The sequence below is a fragment of the Pinus tabuliformis genome, chromosome 8 (genome assembly GCF_031772625.1).
Source record: "Pinus tabuliformis cultivar Carrire ecotype Pingquan chromosome 8, CPIR1, whole genome shotgun sequence".
NCBI classification, from domain to species: domain Eukaryota; kingdom Viridiplantae; phylum Streptophyta; class Pinopsida; order Pinales; family Pinaceae; genus Pinus; species Pinus tabuliformis.
The window spans coordinates 708,099,265-708,126,030 of NC_142294.1; the positions used below are offsets into that span (position 1 = coordinate 708,099,265).

Sequence of the window (26,766 nt, forward strand, 5' to 3'; positions counted from 1 at the left end):
AGTCTTGGGTATTAAATTGTCCCCTTGACCAAGTTCACTTTCAAATGGGGAGTGTTGCTGCAAAATCTAGCAAGCCCAGTGCAAAGCCTCACTAGGTGAGGGACCAAACCTTATGACAACAATGAGGAAGGGTTACCGTTGTCACCTCAACAACGTTTCTCTTGCTCTTTACTGGAATTTAAAACACAAGGGAGGCTTCACTAAATCACCTACAAGGGTATTCTAATACTAGGGCTCAAGGTGATTAGATTTTGAAGGTCTAAAGATAGATAGAGAGCTTGACAAGGTCAAAGATGACCAAGGTATTCAATGCAATGGTTCAAGCACTCTAAAGTTAAACCAGTAAATGGGCTACTTTGAGTTAGGGTTTCTATGATCTTCAATAATAGGGTATATAATGTCATACAACAGCCTATGAAAAGCCCTCAAAATGATCTTCAACAAGAATGGAGCAAGGACTTCAAATAGAGACTTGGCCTTAACTAGGGTAAACTGATTTAAGGCTGTTAGATATGCATAAATAGCAAGATAAAAGGGTGACATCAGCCCTTTTAGGTTATGTAAGGCTAAGACTAACCCTAAACTATAAGCCACCCACATGCAATAAAATAACAAGTTTATGCACAAATCAGTTCTAATACCCTAGCTGACTAGTGACTTATCCTACAAGGGTTAATGGAGTCTTTATGGCATAAATTTCCAAGGAAGGATATTGAAGGAGTAAGGGGGGATGCTCTAGGGCATCCACTTCTAAAACCCTAGTTATTGTTCTTGTGAGGGGAGAAATTAAGTATAAGGTCTGCACATATAGAGTTTCCTTACAGACCTTGAAGAGGACAATTTTACATGCAATTATGAAGCAAAATTTCAGCAATGATAAAACATTTAGTCATGGAACAAGTGAAACCCTACTTTAAACATTAAAACATGCAAAATATCAATAATAGACAATAAACTTACAACAATCCTCCACAAAAGCATTTCTTTCAATCCCATAACAATGTCTCCAAGCAAAAATCACTTCCACTAGCAAGTCGCATCCATAAACCTCACATTTTTCCCAATGTAGCGAAAAAGAGACAAGTCGCACTCTCTTAAAGAGAAGTCAAATTACATGAGTGATGATGAAAAAGCATGAGTGGAGTCATCTCTAATATGAGACTTACCTCTCTCATTATTACAATAATACAACTAAAGAAGCCCTATTGACAAGTTTACTTTAAGTGTTCCATAAGAAAGAGGTTAGAAGCCAACCTCATAGCTCAAAAAACATAACAAAAGTGCCATAAAAGCCCCCCTTGTGAGAGAGAAAATGCTCCTAAAGCATTGCGTCATTCTCCAAATGAGCTCAATAAGCCACCAAAAGGTGTGATAAAGGCTAATGAGTGCTCCATACTCCAATATGCATCTCAAGGATCATGTGCAAGCCTCCAAAGTCACTCCATGCCAACATGTCATGTCCATGGTGCCCTACATCACCCTCAAAGGAGCAAGAGAGGTGACATGGCACTCAATAACTCAAGCGTTGGTGCTCCAGGTGATGTACAAGCCCTCCCTTGTCATCTCAAGGATGAACATCAACATCTAGGCCCTACAATAAGTGATGCCCATCAAAAAGTGTCAAGGCCAACCTGGGGGCATCCTGGGTCCACTGGGCTCACCATCAATATCTTCAACACAAAGCTTCATGGGCTTAGCATTTCAGCATTTGGCGTCCCTTGGGGGGTCAAGCATCATGTGGGGTCATCAAATAGCCCAATGCTCTACTCTGGATAGGCAACACCGCATCATTGAGGTCAATCTCTCTCTTTACAAAGGATGGTATGGCCTCTGTTGCTCTGCTAGGTGGGGCAATCACATCAAGAAGCCTCTCTTGTTGTGATGAGGACTACCTGACAAAACCCTCTCAAGATCAAATGAAGGCCAACGATCACTACGTAACAAAAAGCATGGATGCATCATGATTCATAGTGTACCATACTTAATGTTAAGGGCATAACAACACTTCACACAAAGATCACCTTCAAATATCTAACTAGACCAAGTCTTGTAAGTGTTACATTCTTATGTTAGGAGAGGCTAGATGCATAACCCTATTAGGTGTTTCCAGCGCCCAAGGGGAAGTGACAGGTCTCAAGTTAGCCCATCAATCCATAAGTGCATGTGAAGATGGTGGCAATGGAGTGGGCATGACTTCAAGGCAAGGTGGCATAGCCAAGTGACCAACTAATGTTGGTCCAACATCCTAAGCGTATAGATGTAAGAAGGGACCAACTGCGGAGGCATGAGTTACCCATTTCTTTGGCCTGCTTTTTCCACCCTTCTAGTGCGCCTTTTACTTATTTATAATAATGCTTTGATTTGGGAGCATAGATCAAGAGCCCAAGCTTGCTTTTAGAGATTTAGCATTATTACCCCTTTAATGATGAAGCCGTTTATCACTCATCAAGGTTGGGACAATGGATGGAGCATCATGTGCTCTAGGAAGTGGGTGATGGCTAATGAGGAGGGTAGAACTCATGCTAGGCTTTTGCCCATGCGCTAATTTTATATCCCGGCTATATTTTGTATTTTATATTTTTCTTTCATTGTGGCTTTTCTTTTGTTTTACTTTTATTTAGTTGCATCAAGCTCCAAGGCAAAGTTTTCCGGCCTAGACTCAAGAATAAGGATGAGAAGGTGTCAATCCCCATGACTAATGACCACAAGGCCAAAGACTGGAGATGGAATAATGGGAATAATGGATAGTGGTAAGTATGGAAGATCATGGGCACACAGTACACTACTTCAATCAAAGCCTCCCTAGTAGTGTCCTTCCTATAACCCTCAAGCCATAGAGGTGGTCCCACTAGACCTGAGTCAACTATCAAACTAACCTCCCAGGTGAAGTGAGAGAACAAGAATACAATCAAGATTGGTCAATCAATACAATCAAGATTGGTCAATCATCCGGATTACCCCTTGATTCATAATAGTATGCCCAAAAACATGAAGTAAAAGCACATTATTACAAAATGGTTTAAGTATTTGTCAATGGATGACCCACTTTCCTTCAAGAAAGAATGTCAGATGGGGGGAAAGAAATCTGACCAAAGCAATAGGTGGAGGATCTATGGCATCATGTCATGTGCTGATCAATAGGGCTACTGGCTGGCTCGCTGTCCAAGGAGGAGAAAAATTTCTCCTATGGGTTACCCAATTTTTGGTGGCTAACAGGGAGCACACACTACAGAACTGCTACGAAAGTATCAGGATGAAGACTTAGAGTAGCAGCCAAATCTATATTCACAGCTCCTTGTCCCACAGTAATAGCATCCTTAATAAGATTAGTTAATTATTCCGTTTCAGGCATCCATCTAGAAACCTGAATGAATCACATACTAAAAGGATTTACTGTATTTAATAATTAACATCCAAGCTAAGTGATTGCACTAGAAGAAAGTTGAACAGCATTATCAAATACTAGCTCAACCACAAGAAGCATATAACGATAACAAAATTTTTGGATGACAGCTGTAACATGTGAAAATGGGTCAGATGCATGTAGCAGAGAAACCTCCACAATGCCTATTTTTACAATACATCTTCAGTTAGTCAAGCAGAGAAAATATATATGATAACATAAAACAGCATAAGGAACTAGATAGCATAAAATTGCATAAGGAACTAGACTAGGGGATTAGATCAACTGGCTATCGCCAATTTTGCTGGGCTTGCTGGGCATTTCACTATTGAATCCCTTTGGGTAAGGTGCACTCGTCTACACCGATATGTTTACTAGGGATGCCATCCACTAATGCGAGGAAGCATCCCTTGGATTTCCCCGCAAGCTTTTCCTTTGAAATAAAAATGCAGTAATGAATATACTTATATGTGTGAATTATAATAAAACAAATGCACTCGATATGTCACTATATTGTGTAAAGCTTAACCATGCATTATATAGGTTAAGATTAGCTGCATCTGTTTCCTCTTTGCCTGATCACAAAATGAACTAATAGGAAATAGTAAATGCCCATCCCCATATAATAGCCCCACAAAGCCCAGCTTAGTTTGATGGCTACAGTACCAGTAATGCATCAGCCAGTCCTTCTGCTGTAGCAGCATCTCCAAGACCACCTCCGCAAAAATTGATTGCTGAAAGCCACTGTAGGAAGACATCTAAATTTGATGTCCAGCCACTCCGCTGCAACCAACATTCTACAAAAATAGAAATGTCATTTCTTGTATATATATAATGGTGACTAGCTAGCCTATCACAGACAAGAGTAGCAAACTTTTAACAGAAATAATGTGCACAATCAAGTATATCCAATCTTGCAAAGATTGTGAAACCACTCGAAAATCGATCATTGCTTCAGTTTTCAACTATATGACTGAAACCCAAAGTTAAGCATCGTTATATGGTTATCAACAACAGCTTGTTAAAATAATGAATCGCACATACATGGAGTTCTATGATAGAATATATGGAATAATTAGAACTATAAAAAGGAAAAAATAAAAATAAAGAGTTCAGACACCAGTAGCATACCACTGTGAGGTCCACGGCTGCGGAAAACAACCAGCGCCATGTCAACATTTGCTCCAGTGGGCTTCTGCAATTCATCAATACATTTGTGTGTAAAGATCTAACACCCTAACACAACCATATGTAACAAAAATCAACAATTCATAAAAGATAGCATGATATAACTACAAAAAACAATTGCCAGAACAGATTCCATAGCTATCAGGACCACAGCCATGCACCCGGGTTTACGAAACAACATACCTATACTAGTTTAGTTTTAAATGACCCATCGACATCCACAAATGGTAAAAATTTATATAATATCTCTCAATATATAGTGTCATAATTCGAAAACCACTAAAGTGTTCTGAAGAACCAACCAGCCAGCCACTTGAGACTTAGCCGAAGAATGGGACTTCAAATATATAGACAGTCTTCAGTTCAGGGCCAAAGCAGATATGCTAGCCCTCCTTGCGTACATAGGCAGAGAGCTATTGTCTGACTGCTCTTTGGCCATGGATGTCATGATATTGACGCACATGTATCATAATTATTAATGTAATATATGCAACAATTTCAAAATATCTATATCTATATACTAATACAGATACATATAGTGACATACTTAATATAGAGCTTGTTACACCTCATATTGCATGAGGTTCCAGTTCGTGATTTTCATCACATTGATGAAGATTACCTAATGGTTGCTTGGAGATATTTGGCTCAGGGTGAGTCACTTCTGCTTGGTTGGATGATTGCGCTTGCTGCTGGGTGGACTTCTCAAATGTGCTTGCTTTGTTGATCACCCTCTAGTTACACTCATGGATGCTTGTGGAGCATAATATCTCATTATATTGTGGTTTGGTATATATGCTCATCTTGGATATGGATGATGGTTCTAGCCCCCTAATGTGTTGATGATGATGTTAAGAGGTAGATGTTTCATGATATTGTTGATGTTTCCTAGCAACTTGGTGTTGATGTATGATGTTTGTGTCACTAGAAGGGTATGTTCTACATGGTCTTCATGTTGGATGGCTGATGGGATACACACTCGATGATTAGATTGGTTAGTACTTTGTTATGTTCCCTTCTCTTCTGATGTTGCTATCTAAGAATTATTCATGTTGCCTTCATGGGATTTTCTTAGGTGACATAAATTAATCATGTAGCATTTGCTATATATCACCTAGGGGGTGTTACTGCCTTAACTAGCACCCTTGTGGAAAGTCCAACCACATACGCTTACTTGGGGCAACAAGATGGGAACTATATCATTGTCACCTCAATACAATATCCCCTTCAACTTAGGCCAGCTCCTAAAAGTCAATGGGGGTATCCCTTTTTATCAAAAGTAAACCTCTTTAGCTAATTATAACCATGCAAGATTATGGTTTACTTCAATGAACACACAATATGTATAACAATTAGATGCACAAGGATTCCAACAAGTGATTAAATGCCTTTAAGATAACCAATTGGAAACAATAGTGTAAACCACCAATTATCCACTTAAACAAGAGGGTTAGGATCTAGTGGATGTGATCCTGTTACTATCCAAATTGTACATGCATGATAAAAGCCCCAATCCACAATTTGATGGGAATCTATTAGGAAGGTCACCAACTATCACGTTAGCAACCTGTCCTCTCGTTTAGGCCGCCTCTCCTTTGACTCGAGGGTGGCTTCCCTACAAGAATCCCTACAGCTTAGTTAGAAGAGCATGAGGTAATGTCAATGGTAGCCTTAGTGAAACACTTTTTAAGAGATTTATTTTATTTTTTGAAAAAGGGGAAAAAATGGTGATGGAGGGATATGAAGAACAATGCCAATATCCTTTTAGGCCTATGAAGTCAGTTACCCGGCATGTCAGCAGGAGTACATACAAAAAATTTGCAGCATTTTATCAACACCATTGCAACCCCAAGGTCACAATTAAAAGCATTGTAACAACCAAGTGAGGTTTTGTCTTAGGTGTCCCAAGCCTATATCTTGTTCTCAGTATTTGTATCTTGTTCTCTTGGTCGAACCACAATTGGTCCCTTTAGTTCAATTTGGGTGCATCTCATCCTATGTAGGATTGGAGGGCCTTAGGTGAGCTTCCTTGAGGACTCATGGTTTTATGGGAGCCTACTTTTGTAGGGGTGGTCATCAATGTATTGGTTAGTCAAGCATGCATTAGGGTGCATCTATGTCTTTACCACATGGTTAGAGTTTATCGAGTTTATAGGTAGCCTTGGCTTTGATGCAATATTCAACAAATAGCTTTCATGCATGGCCGTCTCATTTTTGACAACTTTCATGTTTCCCAATTTAGTACACAATTCCCAATGCAAAGTGGTCTAAGTGGTCAAAAAGTCAACTTGGTCTTAGATTGTTCAACTTGATGACAACAGTCCATGCCACATTCCAGTTTTCCAATCAAAGGTGGCAACGGCTAGTTACAACTTGGTCAATGAATCAAAAAAGGTTTCCATGTGGGAAAATAGAGGGAGCATTGGGCATAATAATGCATGTATTATGTCAAAAATGATGAGTAAAACAAGAGGAACAATACCAATGTGTCATATTTCCAATATTCATCATGACATTATGGGACTAGCACAGCTAGCAGATGACCTGGTAGAGCAAGTAATGATGTAGCAATACTAGGAAAAATACGAAAATTCTGAGAGAGAGACCCAGTTCAGAGCATGGCTGATTTAGCCCAAACCCAAGTGCCGAAATTCTTAGATAATCGAGGGCAATGGAGATCCAATTGGTAGGTGGCCAAGTCAAATTAGTAAAAGGAAAAATTCAATTCAAACTAACCATTGGTGAAGTCAACTAGTCATTGGGTAGTCTAACTAGCCATTAGCAACTTCATGGACCAAGAAGTTGAGTAATGGACCAAGAAAGTAGCCATTAGAAGACAAATTATTCCTCCAAATGACCAAGTCAAACCTCCTATTCAGAACAAACCTCACAAGGGACCAAGTCAAATTTTCCCAAAGGAAAATAAGTGGAACATTGAACTACTATTGTTTACTATTCTTCATAGTTGACTTTATCAAGCCATTATTTATTAATTTCCTGAACCTAGCGCCTGACAATTAGTTCCTAGCATATTTATCACCAATCAATTGAATAAATGCACATCCAAGTCCTTAACACAATTATTCATTGGAAGCAAAGTATTACACAACCAATCTTTAATCACATGTGGCACATACAATTTTTGCCCAATCAAATCAATTTTTCATTAAATCTACTTCAACTCCCATCCTAGGATAATGGCCCAACTAAGAAATTTATAGTTACAACATACCCTAAATGTGATCCAAGCAATTAGGCCCTAGATCTATCCTTGATCTCCTTGGTTGATCTGGATCTCCTATGCTACACCCTTGCACCTTCCTCGAACCTAACACACTAGACTATCTCACTCCTCACTTGAAAAAATATCTTTCTCAATGTCTTGTACCACTGTATGGTGTGTCCTCCTCTCCTTAGTTTTGCTTTTATAACTTCACATTGAGTTAAATCCATAACCCTAATCTCCAATGTGATTAATGACAGAGATTAGATTTCGCCTCACTTGAGATCAATGATTGAGATTAATACATAATCATTAAAGTAAATACTTTACTTTTCCTAAGTTTCTTTAGATCTATAGTCAACATAATCAATTATGTGTTTTTCCTAAGTTAGACTTAAGCTAAGTTAAAATAGCAACTTACTCATACTTGAGTAAGTGCCCTAAGGAGACTTTGGGCGACTTTTGTAGAAGTACATGCCTAAGCTACAAACATCAACACTCCCTCTTAGTGAGGAAGGTACTTCTACCACCTAGAACTAACTCCAACCCTAGAATTGCATCCATTACCATGGTCGCTCCTTCTAAACTGGAAGCCTTCCCTCCCACCTAGTTTGGAATCATCCTTGAAGACCTGCTCCCTTTGGACTTGTTCCTAGAAGCCTCCTACTCATGGGCATCCTGTAAGTGTTGAAATATGTGACTAGGTTTGGTCTTCATAAATATGAAATGTACTCTTTGATTCTTGTATATTGTAAAAAGAAAGAAAAATTATTATTATTATTATATTTTGTAGCATGGGTTTCATGCTCAAGGTCATTTTATTTATAGGACAAGCACCCATTGAGTGCTTCTAGGGTTTGTCATAGAGTCAAGAAGTCTATAGAGTCATTGTCATATGAAAAAGACCCCATTGGGCATTTTGTAATATGTCAAAAGAATTATTTTTTTGTCTAAAGTGCAAAAATACCCCTCCAAGACCAAGTTGGCCTGGCAACTAAGAAGTCAGCCTCATTAGGGCATGTCGTCCTCCTTGGAAGCCTATATATAGGAGAGAATTCGACCTCCTATGGACATTCATTCACTCACTCATCATCCAAATGAAAAAGAAGAAGAAGAAAGGCTAGCGAAGGAGAAAAGAAGGAAGAAGGACAAAGTTTTGGGTTGGTTCCCTCTCTCTCTCTCTCGCGTGCAAAGATAAGGCTAGGGTTTTGCAGCTACAAGGTGGAAGTTTTCAAGTTGCAGAAAGAAGGTCGAAATTGGTGAAAGAAAGGACTATTAGGTCACCTACTAGCACTAGAAGAAGAAGCATCCCAAGTGAAGAAGCAAGGAAGCCTTGGAAGCCCTAATTTCCCTCACACCTGTGGAAAGTGCAACTATTGCAGGGGCCGAAAATTTTAGACCTACAATGGAGGCCAAAATTCTGTAGCTAGGGATCAAAGTTGTGCAGCTGGAAGAGATTTGACTGGGTCTGACTTTGATAGAAGAAGCACATCATCAAGAATGTCTGACTTGGTCTTGGAGGGGTCTTGCTCTTGGTCTAGAGGTCTTGGAATTCGTCGTTTGAAGAATCTATAAGAAGATAAGAGATTTGTGGGTTTTCCTATCAAGAGGAGAGGTTTTGGCCCTGACTTGCAGCCTACATCTTGTGTTCTTGTGTACTATTGATCTTCATTTTTTGGTAGTTGTTTGATGATAAGAACAACATAATAATAAAAGAAGAAGCTAATAATCAAGAAAAGTAAAAATACATCACAAGCAGTTATCAAGTCTAAGAGAAATCACCCTAATTGTAGCCATATTGATTTCTCAACAGTAAGGTCATCTCATACCAAGAGATGACCTTCTTGACAAACTTCGAAGGATTTGTTACTGCTCGACATTTGGAGCTTCTCGCGCCTAGTTCTTTGTCACTATTCTTCTTCTTTCCATTGCTCGAATAGGTTAACCCTTTAACCTATATAAGTTGCCCTCTCTAACTCAAATGACGCAAGAATCATCTGACCTAGATCCCATGGGTCTAATCAATGTCAGTCCATCCTAAAAGGCCACAACAAACCTTTATCATAGAGGTTGAGAGCAAACTCCACCTAGGTTCCAACACCCATAACATGCCCTTCACTTCCAACCCACCTCTTGACTCAAGTTGGAATATCACTGTTCCAACTCCCTTCACTACATGTTGGTATCAACACCAGACTCCACATGCAATTTTAAGTCCCACTCTCTCAAGTCATCAAGCAACTCATGCTCTTACCATATGTCGTGTGGCTCCACTATCCAGTAGTGACGCACGAACTGGTATGGTGCTCGAGGAAAGGTAGGAAACAAGTGAGAATTCAATTTCAAACTTTCTAGCAAACTTTCCACCTCACCTTCTATCGACGCAATTATAGCTAACTGTGTACCCTTTTTGCCCATCTTCCTCTCTAGACATTGTGAAGCATAGTGTCATGTCTTATGACAAGCAAAACACTTGACCTTAGTTAAGTCATTCTTCTTCTTCAGCTTTTAGGTTGACTCTTCACTCCCACTCGAACCTTTTCCCTTGTTCTTCATTGTCTTACCGACAAGAGCCACATCCTTGTCATTATCCTGCTCGTTGGCTTTAGTCTTTGACTATGCCCTCATCTCCTCCTGGATACAATCATCCCATAGCCTCTCAAATGAAGGTTGGTTCTCTCGAGCACAAAATCCTTTGATGAATGGATCCCATGTCACTGGGAAACCATTCAGTGCCATGTTTACTAACATTTCGTCATCCACCTTTTCCCCCATTACTACAAGTTGATCACAAATCTGAGCGATCATCATTAGGTAACTCATCATTGTGTCAGATCTAGTCATTTGCATGGACCAAAGCTTGTCCCTCAACACCATTTTCCTATTAACGATATTGCTCTAGTATAAACACACCAAAGCATCAAACATCTCCTTGGTTGCTTCTTCTTAGACAAGGGAGGGATCAGATGGTCCTTCACCGCATCCAACAGTACCCTTTGTGCCTTTATCTCCCTCTTAGTTAGGGCGGCCTTCTCCTTGGCATCTACCGACCCCAGGATCACCTTCTCAATAATCTCCTAGAGATCGTTTTTATTGAGAACCAAGGTGACCCTAGCCTTCCAAGGCAAGAAATGTTAGGCTCCAGCCAGCCTACCTTGAAACTAAACACCCATTGTAGTCATCTTGACCTGATCTCATCTAAAAAAGATCTTGGTCCTTTAGGCACCCAAATTTGTTGCCAAACTGCAGTTGTTCTACTGCCCCTCACTGCTCGCATTCACACACTCCCACCATCTGCAACCCAGTGGCCTAACTTATCAGCTCTTGCACCACTCTGTACGTGGCTAACTTGTCAACCGGCCATTTGTGACTTGGTTTATGTTCATGTTATAAAATCGGAAAGGCAGAAAGATTTTCTTATGTTGATAATTACTTGTGATATTCTTCTAGTTTTATTATCGTCTCTCTATGTTCTTTTTTATCTTAGTTTCATCAAGCAATCATCAAAACAAAACATGAAGATCAACAACAACAAATGTAGGCACTCAACCAGGGCTAAAACCCATCTCTAGGGGAAAACCCAGTAAAACTCTTGCACTAATCAAATTGACATAGACCAAGACCTTAGGCCTGACCAAAAGACCTTCCTCCTCCACCAAGTCAGTGTTCCAATATGATTTAGCAAACTTGAGCAGTCTCTTCTTGTCCAACAGCGATAGCCCAACAACAACCCGGGATTTTGGCCCCCAACAACTCCAGAATTTTGGCCTAGCTACAATACTACAACTTCGGCCCTTCCAGCAACCCAACAACTTCACACGTGTGAGATAAAGAGAGAAAAAATCGACTTCTTATGCTTGATAAAGACCTCCTTCTTCTTCGCTAGGGTTTCTCTCCTCTTCCTTGAATTTCGCACCTTTTTTTTCCCAGCAACTGTAGATCAAACTTGTTGGTGATGTGCTTCAAATGAGGTCGAGTTGCTGCCTTATATAGTAGATTTTGCCCCTCAATTAGGCTAACTTGTCCAAGTTGAGGCCGACTTGGTGGAGGAGGCCTAGATGACCTAATTTACATCAAAATAAATTTCTTCATTGATAAATGAAGCCCAAGTAGAGTCTTCTACATATTGACAAAGACAAGGGCACTTGACATAAACCTTAAAAGCCTACAATGGAGGCTTTGACCTAAAAACCATTGACCCAAGCATGAAACCCATGCTTTAATAAGTCAATTTCTTTTATAATAAAAATTATTTTTCTTTCTTTTGACAAATACATTACATCATGACTCAAATACAATTATGAAGATCGACACTAGTTACAATTTTCAATAGTTCAACCACAAGGACTCCACAACGAAGCCTCGCGTTGTTTGTCTATAATTCGACTCTCTAGCAACTAGTGCCTTATATGAATAGCTCTAACACAGTACTTTGCCAACTCAATCCTCTGCTTGGCGGTTGCGCGTCTACCAACAACGACCTAACAGTCCACCCTACATGCCTGCAGCCACTCTCGGCCCCCTCAACAACTAGCTCCTCATGCGCTATCACTTCTTATAGTGGTGGCCAGCTATTATTGTTAGCCTATTTCTCAATGTTGCGAAAATCGCGATCAGGATTAAATTGGCGAGGGTATGAAATCGGAAAAAATCGAGATAAAATCGATAAAAATCAGCAAAATTTAAAAAAATTTAAAATTTAAAACAAAATACAAGAATACAAAAATCACGATTTTTTCAAAATGAAAAAATCACTGATTTAATCGGCCGATTTAATCATTTCAGGGAAAAAACCGTGATTTTCACAACACTATTATTTCTTTCCACCCTGCATGGTCACCTAATCAGTCTCTCACAAACTTTGTGCATTATTGACCCTGTCCGCATCACCTCCACAACCCATGTTGGCCGATCTTCTCCAACGGATGGTCAGTTGCTCTTTCTACGTATGAACTAATAGCTAACCCCGACCTGCTCCTCACTCGTGCTCTCTTTGTCAACACCCCCCGACTACTAAATTTTCTACCAATTGTGATCCCTCTACGGGCCCTTGTCGACTTGTCTCTGTAGGTTAACTTTGGTGGCTCTAGTTCTTGACCTGACGGCTCCCATTACATGCCTCCTCCAACCAGGTTTCTTCAACATCATGTTAACTGCTTCAACGATACTCACACAACTCGTGACAACTGGGTTTGGCATCCACAATGGCTTCCCCCTGTGACCACCCACTCAGCTTGTGGCTCTTTCCCCTTTTTATTTTTTTATTTAATGTCTTAAAAGTACTTGACTAAGCAAAAGAATATCCTTGTAAGCTAGCCTACATCGTACACCATACGACCTGCATATGGTGCTCTCATTCTTAGCTTGTACAGACTTTTATGCTTTGGATCACTAGCTAAACTTGGCTTCTGTGATACTTGTACAAAGCTGGCACCTTGAGATCGAGATTGTAGAGTTTTCACTCTGATACCATGTTAATACCCCTGAACCTAGCACCTAAGTTTATTACAAATCTATCGAATAAATGCAAAACTAGGTTCTTAACCAATCATTCAAAGGAAGCAAAGCATTACACAACCAATCTCAATCACATGTGGCAAATACAAATTTTGCCCAATCAAATCAGTTCTTCATTAGATCTTAATCAGAACCCACTTGGGCTCTTATCCTTTGATAATGGCCCAACTGACAAATTTATAGTTATAACATACAATAGATCTGATCCAGCTATTTAGGCCATGCTGCCGCAAAATATAGCAGCGCTTGTAGAGGGGTACCCTACAAGGCAATCACTAGACCAAGTGTCAACAATAAGGTAGTAACCCACTGTCACCACAGCGACTACCCCTTGTTCTTTATGGATTTTCCCCAATAGGAGCCTCGGTATGTAGGTCACCTAGGAGATATTCTTGGATTAAAGGTATAAGGTGACGCAATAGGTTTCTAAGGGATGGCAGAACTTAGGTACAAGGCTCAAAGCAATGAAGAAGAGGCAATTTGCTTCCCTTAGATAGACCAAACTAGGGCATGCTAGACCTAGGATTTCAATAACAACGTGGAAAATGGAGTGACCCAAAGTCAAGGTACCAAGAAAGTGTTTCCAAGAATATACTTCAACAAGACAATGGCACGGGAATCCTTCACGAAGCCCTCAAGTTGAAGCTTAACCAAACTAGGGTTTCTCCTAGGGCAAGAGAAATTATGGAGAAAAATGGAAAATTTGCCACCAAGAGAAATGATTTTGAGGCAACCACAACTTCTCTTGATGTTGAATCCTTCCAATCCAAAAACATTCCTCTTCCCAGCAATTTCATACTAAGCCCTAATTGGGTCGTTTATCCTCAAGAGGGTTGAATTTGAGAAGAGAGAGAAAGCAAAATTTAATTTGTGGGTGAAATTTAATTTGTGGGTGAAATTTAACTTGATCACCAACTAGACAAGGCCAATGCCTAGTCCTTGGGTTGATGGAGTCTATGTATGCATAAGATTACCTAGATCCTGCAAAGGAGTAAGGATGTCTTGATGCCCTAGGAAAAAACCCTAACTATTATCTTTGTGAAGGATCAAAGGCACTTGGGATAGCTACAACATGAGTTCACCAAAGGGATTACCATTCACATTCCACATATGAGCAATGCATACAATGAGGCTATCTAGATTCTATACAATTTATCTTCAATAATCAATGGTGCAATAGAAATAAAACCCTAGATAATCATTACATTCCAAACATTAGATACTAAAAAAAAAATCTTCAATAAAAAAGCTCACTTACAAGATGAAATGCATGAATAGTCCATCAACGATCGAATACAACTTCTCCAATGACAAGAGAATGGCTCCAATATGCAAAGTACTCCATAGATCACATCTTGCCAAGATATAAAGAGGCCAAAATTTTCCAAGAGGGGTTGAATTGTCACAAGTGATGATGATTAGAAATGAAAGTCCTCTCCTCTATTTATATGAGGATGAGTTCTAATTTAGCCTAAAATCCCGCTAATGGCAAGTTAAATCACAATAATCCCTTGGGCTACAAGCCAACCCACTAGCTCCCAACATAAATGCTAAGAAAAGCCCACATGTGTGATCCGTGAGGCCTCTAGGGTTGACATCATCCATAAAGTGAGCTCCAAATGCCAAGCATTGATGCTACAAGGTGCCAAGTGTGATGTAATAGCATCTAAAAATCATCATTTGAGGGTTGGCCCTCAAATTTCCATCAATGGCTCTCTATGGTCCCCAAAATCTAACTGGGGCACCACAACATGGTCTCTCAGGTCTCCAACTGTGAAAAGGTGTCCAACTCTGCTCCAACGTTGAGGGCTTTCTAGGTGCTACTAGCCCTCCCAAGTCTCTAAAGGTGAGACCATCCTCATTTGGGCCCTGAATCAGCTACCATCCCTCATATGGTGCTAAGGCCTAGGGGAATGTTGGGTCTAGTTGTATCATCTTGAAGAATCAACAAAAGTAGTGGAAAGTGGCAGAACGTCTTAGGAGCGGTAGGTGCCCAAGGTCGTATGTGATGTGCTACTATTGCTTGGAGACACAAGGCTCTCAACGTTTCACCTGTGGGTGCCAATATACTTCTTTAATGGCATGGGTACTTGTGGGTAAGGTGCCGAAGACCTGGGTTGCTGAAACACCCGACAATCACAACATAAAGTCTAGTGAAAGCAACCAGTCATTATGGGTAATGATCGTTATTGCATCTAAGTGAACCAAGCTTGAATGTAATGGGCTCTTTAACACTTCAAAAAAGTATTCCCTTCGTAAATCAAGGCCTTGAGCTCGCAACGGTGTTTCCTCCCTCGGTAAGAGTGGTTAAAGGACCACCCTATTAGGTGTTTCCAACCCCTAAGGGGAAGTAACATTTCCGTGGTCCACCGTTCAATTGATAGGTGTTAGTGAATAATAATGATGGCAGGGAGGGGAGAAGACTTCATGGTTAAGTGCCATGGCCAAAGGGACCAGCATGATGAAGATTCACATCCTGAGAGTATAGGTATGAGGAGGGAGCAATCGTGGATGCATGAGTTACCAACTAGGCCTTGTTTTTCCACCCCTCTTATGAGCCTTTTGCTTTATTTATCTTTGTATTACTACTCATAGCTCAAAGGGTTAGAGCTTGCTTTGAATGATATTACAGTTTTATTAGCCCTTAAGGATGAGTCATTTCATTGCTCATTGGGATTGGGACATGCAGGGGTTCCTTTTATGATGTAATGGAGCAAAATGTGCTCAAGGATCAGGTGATGGCCATAAGGAGTGAGGTAGAGCTCATGCTAGACTTTTGTCCACGTGTTAATTTATATGTCCCAACCTTCTTTTAGATTTTGATATTCTTTCTTTTGATTTTGTTTTGTGGCCATTATATGCTCTTTCTTTTCTTTTAGCTACATCAACCTCTCAGGGCAAAGTTTTGGGCCCTAAGCAAGTATGGGGATGTATGGGTACCAAATCCCAGACAACCAATGGTCAGTTGAACCCGAAGAAAGGATGTGAGATATGGGCGTGTAATGTATGATGGAAAGTGGTAAGTATGACATAGGGATAGATGGCAATATGCTATCTCAATCAAGGCTTCCCAAGTAGTGTCCCTCCTATACACACTTGGCCATTAAGGGAGGTCCCACTAGACTAGGATCGAATATTAACCCCCCATTTAAGGAGAGGGAACAAGATCACGACCAAAATCCCTCTTTCTTCTAGTTCACCCCATAATCCATATCAAATGCCCAAAATACAAACAAGCATAAGCACCCAATCACAAAATGAATAAAAAACCATTTTGATCAGATGCCCACCTTCGTCCATGTGCTCTTGTCGGATGTGTGAGAAGCATATGGCCAACGCAGGTGGTGGATGTTAGTTTTGGTAGCAGCGGACAAGTGTTTTAGTCTCTATGGTGTCTGCAAGGCTAAGGAACATATTTTCTCCAATACCTAGAAAAGATTTTGCAAGAAACGCCTCAATTAGATTAATTAGCCAATTATTAAATATTTCCCTAAGTATAACTTAGGAAAACTGGTTACTTAAATCTGATTAATTAACTAAAATCAACTTTGCTCTAGAAACTTCCAGAAAAGTCACTTGATGGAGTCAAGATGATCTTAGACATTGATTGTGATTAGATCATGGTCATTGGTTACTCAACAAGAGATTATAAGAGCAAGTCGATGGGGTTTGGAGAGACACACTTGAGTAGTTTGACTTACCCAGTTGCAGCGAATCAACAAGGGTGCAGTTGAAGTAGAGGGAGACACCAGCAGCAAGGGTTTCAGCAAAGAATTTGAGAAGAGATTTCTAGAGAAGATTTCCACATTGATTCTAGTTTTCAAATGACATGAAGGAAGGCCAAATTTATCTACAGAGAGGTCATACCAAGAGGTGCGAATTATCTAGTGCGCAGATCTGGGTAGCGGATCAATGTGCAGTTGTAATATTTCTTTCAAATTGTTGCATAATAATAAAACCCTCATCTGCTACACTGGTTTTCCCTTTAGGGTTTTTCCAAGGACAATTGTCCAAAAATAATGGTGTCAATTTTTGTGTGTGCATCTATTTCTCAGTTCTTATTTTATATTTTCGCAACGTTTTTATTGTGAAGAATGAAATTGTGAATTATTTGTTATTTGTCGTAATATTAATTACAGAAGAAAAATAAACTGCTAACAGTTAGAAGAATAATATCCAATAATTGCATTCAAGGAGTTATCACATGGTATGAAAGCAACAAAGATCAAATCAGAGGCTCTAGAAGCGAAGGAAGTGAAATTGTGCAGATTCAACGGGAAATTTGAAGCACAAATTCCTAATATGTGCAAGCCAACCAAGTAGTGTGAATTGCAGGGAGGCAGAAATTCGATTTGCAATCCAAGATGGAGGAAAAGTTTGAGTTAGCTCGGGGGTTGTAGTAGCAGGAAGTAGGATTGTTCGAAAGGGATGTCAATGAGCCGATCAGTTATTTCACACAGCAAATCTAGCACAATGATTTTGCAGCAAGGGTTTTGTAGTAGCAGATCAATGCAGGGCAGGGAAGTTTACAGCACACAAAGGGAATTTCCAGAAATTCTCAATGGGTTTCCAGATTTCCAATAGCAGGAAAGGGGGTCAGAATTTCCAGCAATAGAAGACTAGAGTAGGCAAAGTGATATTTCCATAAATTCTCAATGGGTTTCCAGATTTCCAATAACAGGAAAGGGGGTCGTAATTGTTATTTTTGTAGCATCGGATGTGTTCGAGCCATGAAATTTGGTGGAGAGGCTAGAATAAATGAAATCTCCAAAACCTAGAAATTGTTTCTAGAAATTCCACCTATAAGTGTCTCAATTAGGTTATTAACCATTTTTTAAATATTTCCTAAGTCTAAACTTAAGGAATATGGTTAATTAATCAGTATTAATTGAGAAAAGGCCAGAATCATCTAGAGACTCACATGGTTCGATGCAGAGATGATCCTAGCCATTGATTAAGTTTTAATCTTGGTCGTTGGCGCTCAAACGGTGGATTATAAGAGGAGACCGATGTGTTGATGGAGAATACACCAATGCAGATACTCAGTTGCCCAGACAATTCGATTTCCTCAGTGGCAGTAATTCGGCAGAGAAGATAGAGCCAGAGGGTGAGTAGCAAGTGGAAGAGGAAGGTAGTAGCATTCAAGGAGGAAGTTTCCCAGTTCTAGGAAGAGGCAAAGGAAGGAACGCTGAAATCCCCACAGGGTCTGCGTAAGCACTACGCAGAGGGTGATGCAAAAGGCTCAACGCAGAGGCTAGGGATGTAATTTCGGAGGCAAAAATTAGCTATGGGGTGAGAGAAAATTCTCACAATAATTCTGCCAGTATTTTCTTTAGATTAGATTGTTAGTTGAGCATCTAAATTATTGTGCTCAGAATTGTTGCTAGAGAATAATAATAAAACCCTCATTTCTTGCACCAGTTTTTCTGCATTGGGTTTTTTTGGGGACAATTGTCCAAAAATAACTGTGTCAAAATTTTTGTGTGTGCTTGAATTTCTTGGCTTTCAGTATTTTATTTTCTACAACATTTTTATGGTGAAAATTGCAGTTGTGATTTTATTTGTTGTTTGTCGTAGCAAATAAACTGCATAATTAAATTTACAGTTAGAAGAATAATTTCCAGTTACTGCAATAGATAAAAATTTCACATGGTATCAGAGCATAGTTGATGAGTTAGAGAGCTCAAAAACGAAGGAAGGATGAAATTCCCAAGGGCAACGCAGTCTTTATTTTCCAGGAGACTGAGTTGCTTGAGGAAGTTCGATTTTTCTGAGAAAGGGGTAGAAAAATTTGATTCTTCCAGTTTGAGTGATTCTAGAGGCAGAGGGAGCAGCTCAGTTATTTCATTGGGCAAATCTCTAGCTAGACGCAGAAGGTTTTCCAGCAAATTGCTAGTGCAGAACCAGTGTCGGGTGAAAGAGGAATAGCACACTATAAAATTATAAATTCTTCAATGTAACCATGGACAGAAGTGACATTCAGGAGACTTCAAATTTGTTTTCCAGGTTGGAGGATGAATTTGCTTGCTTAACAGGATCAATTTCACAGGGTGTTTGGTATATAGACAGTGGAGCATCAACTCACATGACAAGGGTTAGAGAATATTTGTCTAGCTACAAGGAGGAGCAAATGGACTTCGAAATTACTATGGGAAACAAAACGAAATATACTCAAGTAGGGAGAGGTACCATAGATTTTCAGAGAGAGTCAAGAGCAAGCACCAACACTACAGATGTATTGCATGTGCCAGGATTGGGTATGAACCTGATTTCAGTATCCCAGTTATAGGATAAGGGGTATGATATTCACTTCGTAGGGAAGAAAGTGTATGTCAAACACCCAAGCTGGAAAAAGGTAAGACAAATTGGAGTTCGAAGTAACAGATTGTACCGGTTACAGATTGACTCTCCAATGGCACTAATAGGCAATGACAATAGTAGTGGGAAGGAGCTGAATGAGTTATGGCATAAGAGAATGGGACATCTACACCATGGAGCACTCAGGATGCTCAAAGAAACAGTAACAAGGGTTCCAGAACTTGGCATGGAACATGATGATGTGTGCAAAGGATGCGTACTTCGGAAGTATGCTAAGGCAACATTTCCAAGAAGTGACAACAGAGCTGATGGTGTATTCGGACTCATACATTCAGATATTTGCAGCCCGATGTCCTCTAGAGCTCTCAGCCATGCCGAATATTTCGTCACCTTTATTGATGACCATTCCAAGAAAACCTGGATCTACTTCTTGAAGACCAAAGATAAAGTCTTCGATCGTTTCAAAGAGTTTAAAGCTCTCGTGGAGAATGTGACAAGGAAGAAGATCAAGGTGCTTCGCTCAGATTATGGTGGAGAATATATTGATAAAGACTTCACAGATTTTTGTGCAAAGGAAGTCATCAAGACAGAATCGACAGCTCTATATAATCCACAGCAGAATAGTGTAGCAGAGAGGAAAAATAAAACCATTATTGCAGTGGCAAAGCTTATGTTATATGACCAGGATTTACCCAGATTTCTATTGGCAGAGGCATGTAACACAGCGATATATATTCAGAATAGGACTCCTCATAGAGCATTGGGGAAGAAAACGCCAGAAGGAGTCTTCGTTAGTCACTTCAAAATTTTTAGCAATGTTGCTTATTACCACGTACCAGATGAGAAACGTACCAAACTGGATCAGAGTGCAGAGAAGGGGTTCTTCTTTGGGTACAGTGAAGCCTCAAAAGCATACAGGATCTACATTCCTAGAAATAGGAAGATTGTAGTGAGGCGAGATGTAAAGTTCATGGAGGACCGAGCTTTCAGGAGATCTCGTGAGATGCCTGCAAGTGATCAGAATCAGTCAGCAAAAGCTCCTTTGGTCCAGCAACAGGGGCAGCCAGTGGGACAGGCAGGAGGACAATCACAAGGATCGAGTACTATGACCAGTACCAGTATTTCCTCAGGTGCAGAAAATCCGGGGAGTTCTCAGTAGATGGAGCAGCAGAGGCAAGATGAGGAGTTGGTTGAACCTCCCACGACTAGTGGTCAAGCCAACAGAGAGATTCATCAGACAATGAGAGATGAAGAGGAGTTTATTGGAACTCCTAGGACGAAAAAAGGCAGAGAAGACAGCCTGATAGGTACCAAACATTGGTGGCTCAGGTTGCAAAACCTTCCAGCTTTCATGATGTCGCACAGCATCGAGTATGGGTAGACGTCATGGTAGAAGAATATAGCTCCATCACGACGAATGATGTTTGGGAGGTAGTTCCAAGGCCGGAAGACAAATCAGTTGTAGGTTCTCGATGGATCTACAAGATTAAATATGCTACAGATGGCAGTGTGGAAAAATACAAGGCTGGGTTCGTAGCAAAGGGGTATGCACAGAAAGAAAGGATAGATTATGAGGAGACATTCGCCCCAGTTTCCAGATACACTTCTATCCGGCCAGTTATATCCCTAGCAGCTCAGATGGGATCGCAGATTCACCATATGGACATCAAGACAGCCTTCTTGAACGGGGTGATAGAAGAAGTGTACATAGAACAACCAGAGGGCTTCGAGACTCATGAGAGGCGCACTTATGTGTGCAGACTGAAGAAAGCTCTATACGGGCTCAAGCTGGCTCCTAGGGCATGGTATGGTAGGATCGACAGTTACTTGCAGCAGATGGGATTCGTCAAGAGTAACGCAGATCCCAACCTTTACTATTTGACGATAGAGGGTGAACCACTCATCCTAGTTTTTTATGTGGATGATCTCTTTTTGACAGGATCATCGGGACTTATAGAGGACTGCAAGAGGAATCTGGCAACAAATTTCGACATGAAGGATTTGGGGTTGATGCACTATTTTCTAGGATTGGAAGTGTGGCAGAAGGATGGGGAGATCTTCCTTGGGCAAGGAAGATACGCCACAAATAAGCATCTGTGGTATGCACGGATGCTTACAAGAGAGGGCTTGGTGGAGTCCTTATGCAGGACGCACAGGTGGTATGTTATGAGTCCCAGAAACTAAACGAGCACGAGCAGAACTACCCTACACATGATCTTGAGTTAGCAGCGATTATACATGCATAGAAGACGTGGAGGCACTATCTTCTGGGCAAGCGGTTTGTGCTTGTGAGTGATCACATTGGGTTGAGGTATTTGTTTGACCAGCCAAATCTAAATGCCAGGCAAGCTAGATGGTTGGCCACAATCAGCAAATTTGATTTCGAGATCAAGTACATCAAAGGTAAAGAGAACAGGGTAGCAGATGCTCTCAGTAAACGGGTACAGGTAAACCACTTGGCAGTAATGAGCTCCTATGGGACAGATTTACAGGATAAGATCTTGCAGGCAGGACAACAAGATGTCTGGTATATGGAGATTGTGCACAGGTTGCAGCAAGGTGATAATACAAGTACATGTACAGGTCATGGTACAAGTACAGGTATAGGTACAGGTACAAGTATAGGTAGTGGTACAGGTATAGGTGGCAGAACTGGAACAGGTACAAGTGCACATGGCAGGGACTATCGTCTTATAGCAGATGGATTGGTTAGGTTCCGAGATAGAATATATGTATCGAATAGCAGTGAACTCAAGAAGCTGATCTTGAGAGAGTTTCATGCGAAACCATATTCAAGTCACCCAGGTTATCAGAAAACACTGAGAACAATGAAGAGATATTATTATTGGCCAAATTTGAAGAGGGATGTAGCCGAGTTTGTAGCAAGGTGTTTGTACTGTCAATGAGTGAAAGAAGAATGTAAACATCCAGGTGGATTGTTACAGTCGATCGCGATTCCATAATGGAAATGGGAGGTCATTTCCATGGATTTCATCACAGGGTTGTCGAAGACGGTGAAGCAACATGATTCGATCATTGTCGTCGTGGATAGGTTAACAAAGGTTGCACACTTCATTCCGATTAAGTCTACATTCTCAGCTAGCGATGTAGCACAGGTGTTCATCGGAGAGCTAGTGAGATTACATGGTGTTCCGAAGAAGATTGTGTCAGACAGGGATGCGAAATTCACTTCCAAGTTTTCGAAGGAGTTATTTGCGGGTTTGGGCACAGAGTTGGCCTTCATCACAGCTTATCATCAGCGGACAAATGGACAGACAGAGAGGGTCAATAAGATATTGGAGGACATGTTGAGGAAGTATGTGATGCATCAGCAGCAGAAGTGGGAAAAGTATCTCCCTTTGGTAAAGTCCGCATACAACAATGGTTATCAGAAGTCAATGAGGATGAGTCTTTTTGAGGCATTGTATGGGCGGAGTTGTAGCACTCCTATCAGTTGGAGTGATCCGGTAAGCAGGGTACTGATTGGACCACATATGTTGACAGACATGGAACAAGAAATGCAGGTGATCAAGAAGAATCTAAAGGCAGCACTGATAGGCAGAAGAGTTATGCAGATAGGAACAGGTTGTTCAAGGAGTTCCAAGTTGGGGAACAGGTGTACTTGTGCATCAAACCGAAGAAAAGCTCCTTGCGGATTGGCTCATGTGCCACCACAGTTTTGTGGACCCTTTAGCATCATTGAGAGGATTAGGCCAGTAGCTTATCGACTTGCACTGCCTCCGACAGTGAAAGTCCATGATGTTTTCCATGTATCTTTACTTAAGAAGTATGTTAAGGATGTTGATCATATGATTGACTGATTTGTATGACAGATGGAACCAGATGGATAATTCCAGTCGGAGCCTCAGTGTATATTGCAGAAAAAGGTGCTCATGCTCCAGAACCGAGCAATCGAGCAAGTTAAAGTGAAATGGAAGCACTATGGGCCCAATAAAGCTACATGGGAGATAGCGGATCAGATGTAGGCCATGTATCCTTCCTTGTTTGTTGGTTGAGGCAAAGCATCTTGATATGGTGGTTTGGTATATGCTTTATGGTGGTTTGGTATTTGCTTATGGTGGTTTGATATATGCTTTATGATGGTTGATATATGCTATATGATGTTTTGATATATGCTTAGATATGGTGCTTAGTATATGTTTTGATATATGTTTTGGTATATGATTTGGCATATGTTTTGGGTATATCTATTTATTTTGATGACGTTGCTATATGTACACCCGTGTATGGATGTAAATACCGTAACGAGCTGTGTTATAAAGCTCCACTATGAGGTATGTTGTCATGTTGTCATGATGTTATGTCTTGCGCAGATCTTTCATTGTAAATACTGTGTTGACCACTACGTGTCAACGACCCATAGCAGTACACCTCCTTTTTTTGCAAAAGGGATAGCGCCTGATCGATGTGTCTGTGTCGTCCAGTTATCATCATCAGCCTGATTACCATGTTATAATGTAAACCCATTCTGCATGTATATGATGTAAATAATCTCAGCAGAATTGTATCATGTATGTAACAACTTAGGTAAACCTACCTTTCTAGTGACGATCTCCATTCTAGGAGGTTTTTCGTTTCACCGATTCATTTTTGGATGGTCCGCAGAATTTTTCCCTCCAATCTTACCCCAAAGATGGAATGGCTTTTGTCGCTAGGATCTTAGGCGAGTACTAATGTTCTAGATCAAGTCTATGTAAAAATAATTTAGGAACAATCCTAACTATTTGGTTAGGTTCTTTTATTACAAATTACTTGGTCTATTAGATTATATTTGTGTTGCAGAAATGGGTAGTCTGTGAGGGTCTTTTACAAATGGGTTTTCCCCCTTATGACATAAAAAAAATATGAAAATCATGATGTAAAGTGTCTTGAGGGTTTCAAAAATAATTTATCCCCTCATAGATTAATTAATTAAATTTTCTGGCCAAAAATTAATTAAAATCCCAAACAAGAAATTTAATTAATTATAGGTCCTAGGTAAATTTAAATTTTCCAGAAGCAAAATTCGTCGGTCCTAAAAAATTAAATTTTAAGAGGTCCAGGGACTAAAGTAAATTAATTATTTTGATAAGTTTTAAACCTTTGATCCCTAGGGGTTAAGTCAAAGTCAAATTTTTTGGAAAATTAACTCAAAAATTCTATTTTTGATCTTTTTAAATGCATTTAATTAAAAATTTCGAATTTTCCCAAATATTTTAATATTTCGACAGATGAGATTAAAATAAATTTTAATCTTCATCAACAGTCAAGATTGTTTTGACGATAATCACTTGAACTAGTCGTTGAAGGATTTATCTTTAAATAGGAAGTCATTTGTGAGCTGATCTATTCGATCTTTGAGTCGTGTGTTTAACAAGAAGCTCTAGTGTAATCTTTTTTTTGGATAATGAAGAAAGACTTTGGGGTTAAATTCTACTAGTGTTACTCTTCATGGGAATACTGTAAGATGTGTTATTTTCATGCATATATTTTTCTAAAGCCATTGATGATAGCTTCTAAAGAGTGATTTGAGTACAGGTATCTTGCTCAGTCGCTGGGGTTTGAATAATAATTTAAATTTTGAACATAATAGCAAATATCTCTATTTGTCTAAGTTTTATTATTATTTTCTCGCTCTATTTTTAATGGTTGAATCGAGTTTTGCAGAAAAATCCTGATTTAGATCATCGGGCGTTAGGGGAAGTTTTCAGTTGAACCAACCAACTCCCAATCCATATTTTCTGAAGAGCCCAACTAAATTAGCTTCAAGCTTATCATAAGATTTTTGTTGGTGATGCACGAAGGGTTTCGAGTTAGCACCTCCTTTAAAATTTAAAGAGTCTTTTAATTTCTGTGCAGCATAATTATAAATCTGGCTACTTAGAGCCTTCAGCTTGTAATTATTGTAATTTAACTAGGTTTTTGGTTTTTTTTTAATTTCATCATTGTATATATCATTTCTGGGTGTTATTGTCATTTGTCGCTGTAGATCTGAAGAAATATTTTTTTTTGAAGTCAGATCTAGGCCCTGCAGGGTAAGATCTGGCCTCAATATCACTTTGCAGGGGTATTATTCAGCTTTTTTGCAATCCAAGGGTTTTAAAATTTTGTAGATCTGGAAATTTTTATAAGGATTTCAATGTCAAATCTAAAGCATAAAAATATATTGGTGTGAAATTCGTTTTTTTCAGGGTTTATTTTGGGTTTTCTGAGGCTACTGTTGACTGCCTAGGACTGTTGCCTGGGGTTTTTTATCTTTCTTGCTGCAAAAAATTTCGAATTTTTCCCCCATCCTCTGCCATCCTTTATCTGCTGCACCTGCAAATCGAGTTCTGAACGCTCTCTGCCAAATCGCAGTCTTCGTTTTGACTGCGTTTTTCCTCAGCGTGCTCATCCCTGTCATTGCTCCTTCTCTCCTCGCCCTCGATCCTTCACCATTGCCCGCATCCCCTTGTTTCTTATGCCTTCATCCCCTAACCCACGGCTCCTTCCTCCCTATTCATCTGCATCACGACTCCCTTAACCCAACTCGCTAACCTGCGTCTCTTTCTCAGCAAGCTCCTCCATCCGCAGCCTCCTTCCCCGTCGCTTCGCCTCTGTCCCTGCAAGCCTACAGCGCTTCCCTCTCGGCTGCCTACTCCCTCTCAACCCACTGCCAAGACCTGTGTATCCTTGCTCGGTGCTCATCGAAGCTCCTCTTGTCGTCGCCACTGCGCTCTCGACTTGCACTGCACACACAACAAACATTCGACTTTTTTTTGCCTCATTTCGTTTTATATTTTGTGCATGAGTTAGGTTTAGGTTTATAAAATTCGATTTCATTTGATTTACTTCTCAAATTGTTGGGTTTAATTTTATTTTTTTGCACTTTTTCTTTTTTATTTTTTACTTGTGAATTTGTGTTTTGATTTTTTTTTCGTTTTTTTTTTCATTTAAAAAACATTAAGAAATCTAAAAAATTAAACAAAAAAAATAATTGGTGACTTTGAAATTGAATGAAATAAATCAAAAGGGGAATTTGTGCCCTCACATTTAAAAAATTTTAATTTTAATGTGGCCTACGGCCCATAAAAATTTAAATTTAATTAAGTACTTTTGATTTTTATTTTTGGTCACA

At 39.9% G+C, this 26,766-nt stretch overlaps 1 protein-coding gene across 2 annotated transcripts in view; it reads right to left on the reverse strand.

The window, feature by feature from the left end:
* LOC149237573 (mediator of RNA polymerase II transcription subunit 25-like) overlaps window positions 1–26,766 on the reverse strand; it is a 387,887-nt gene that overhangs the window by 325,961 nt on the left and 35,160 nt on the right. For both annotated transcript variants that reach the window (XR_016246301.1, XM_089372701.1), the window contains exons 3-4: window positions 4,535–4,598; window positions 4,070–4,200 (exon numbers count right to left, since the gene is read on the reverse strand). Coding sequence is in view for 1 of the 2 variants with exons in the window: in XM_089372701.1 (XP_089228827.1) it covers window positions 4,070–4,200; window positions 4,535–4,598 (195 nt within the window). In the remaining variant the exon portion in view is untranslated. The remainder of the gene's footprint in view (window positions 1–4,069; window positions 4,201–4,534; window positions 4,599–26,766) is intronic.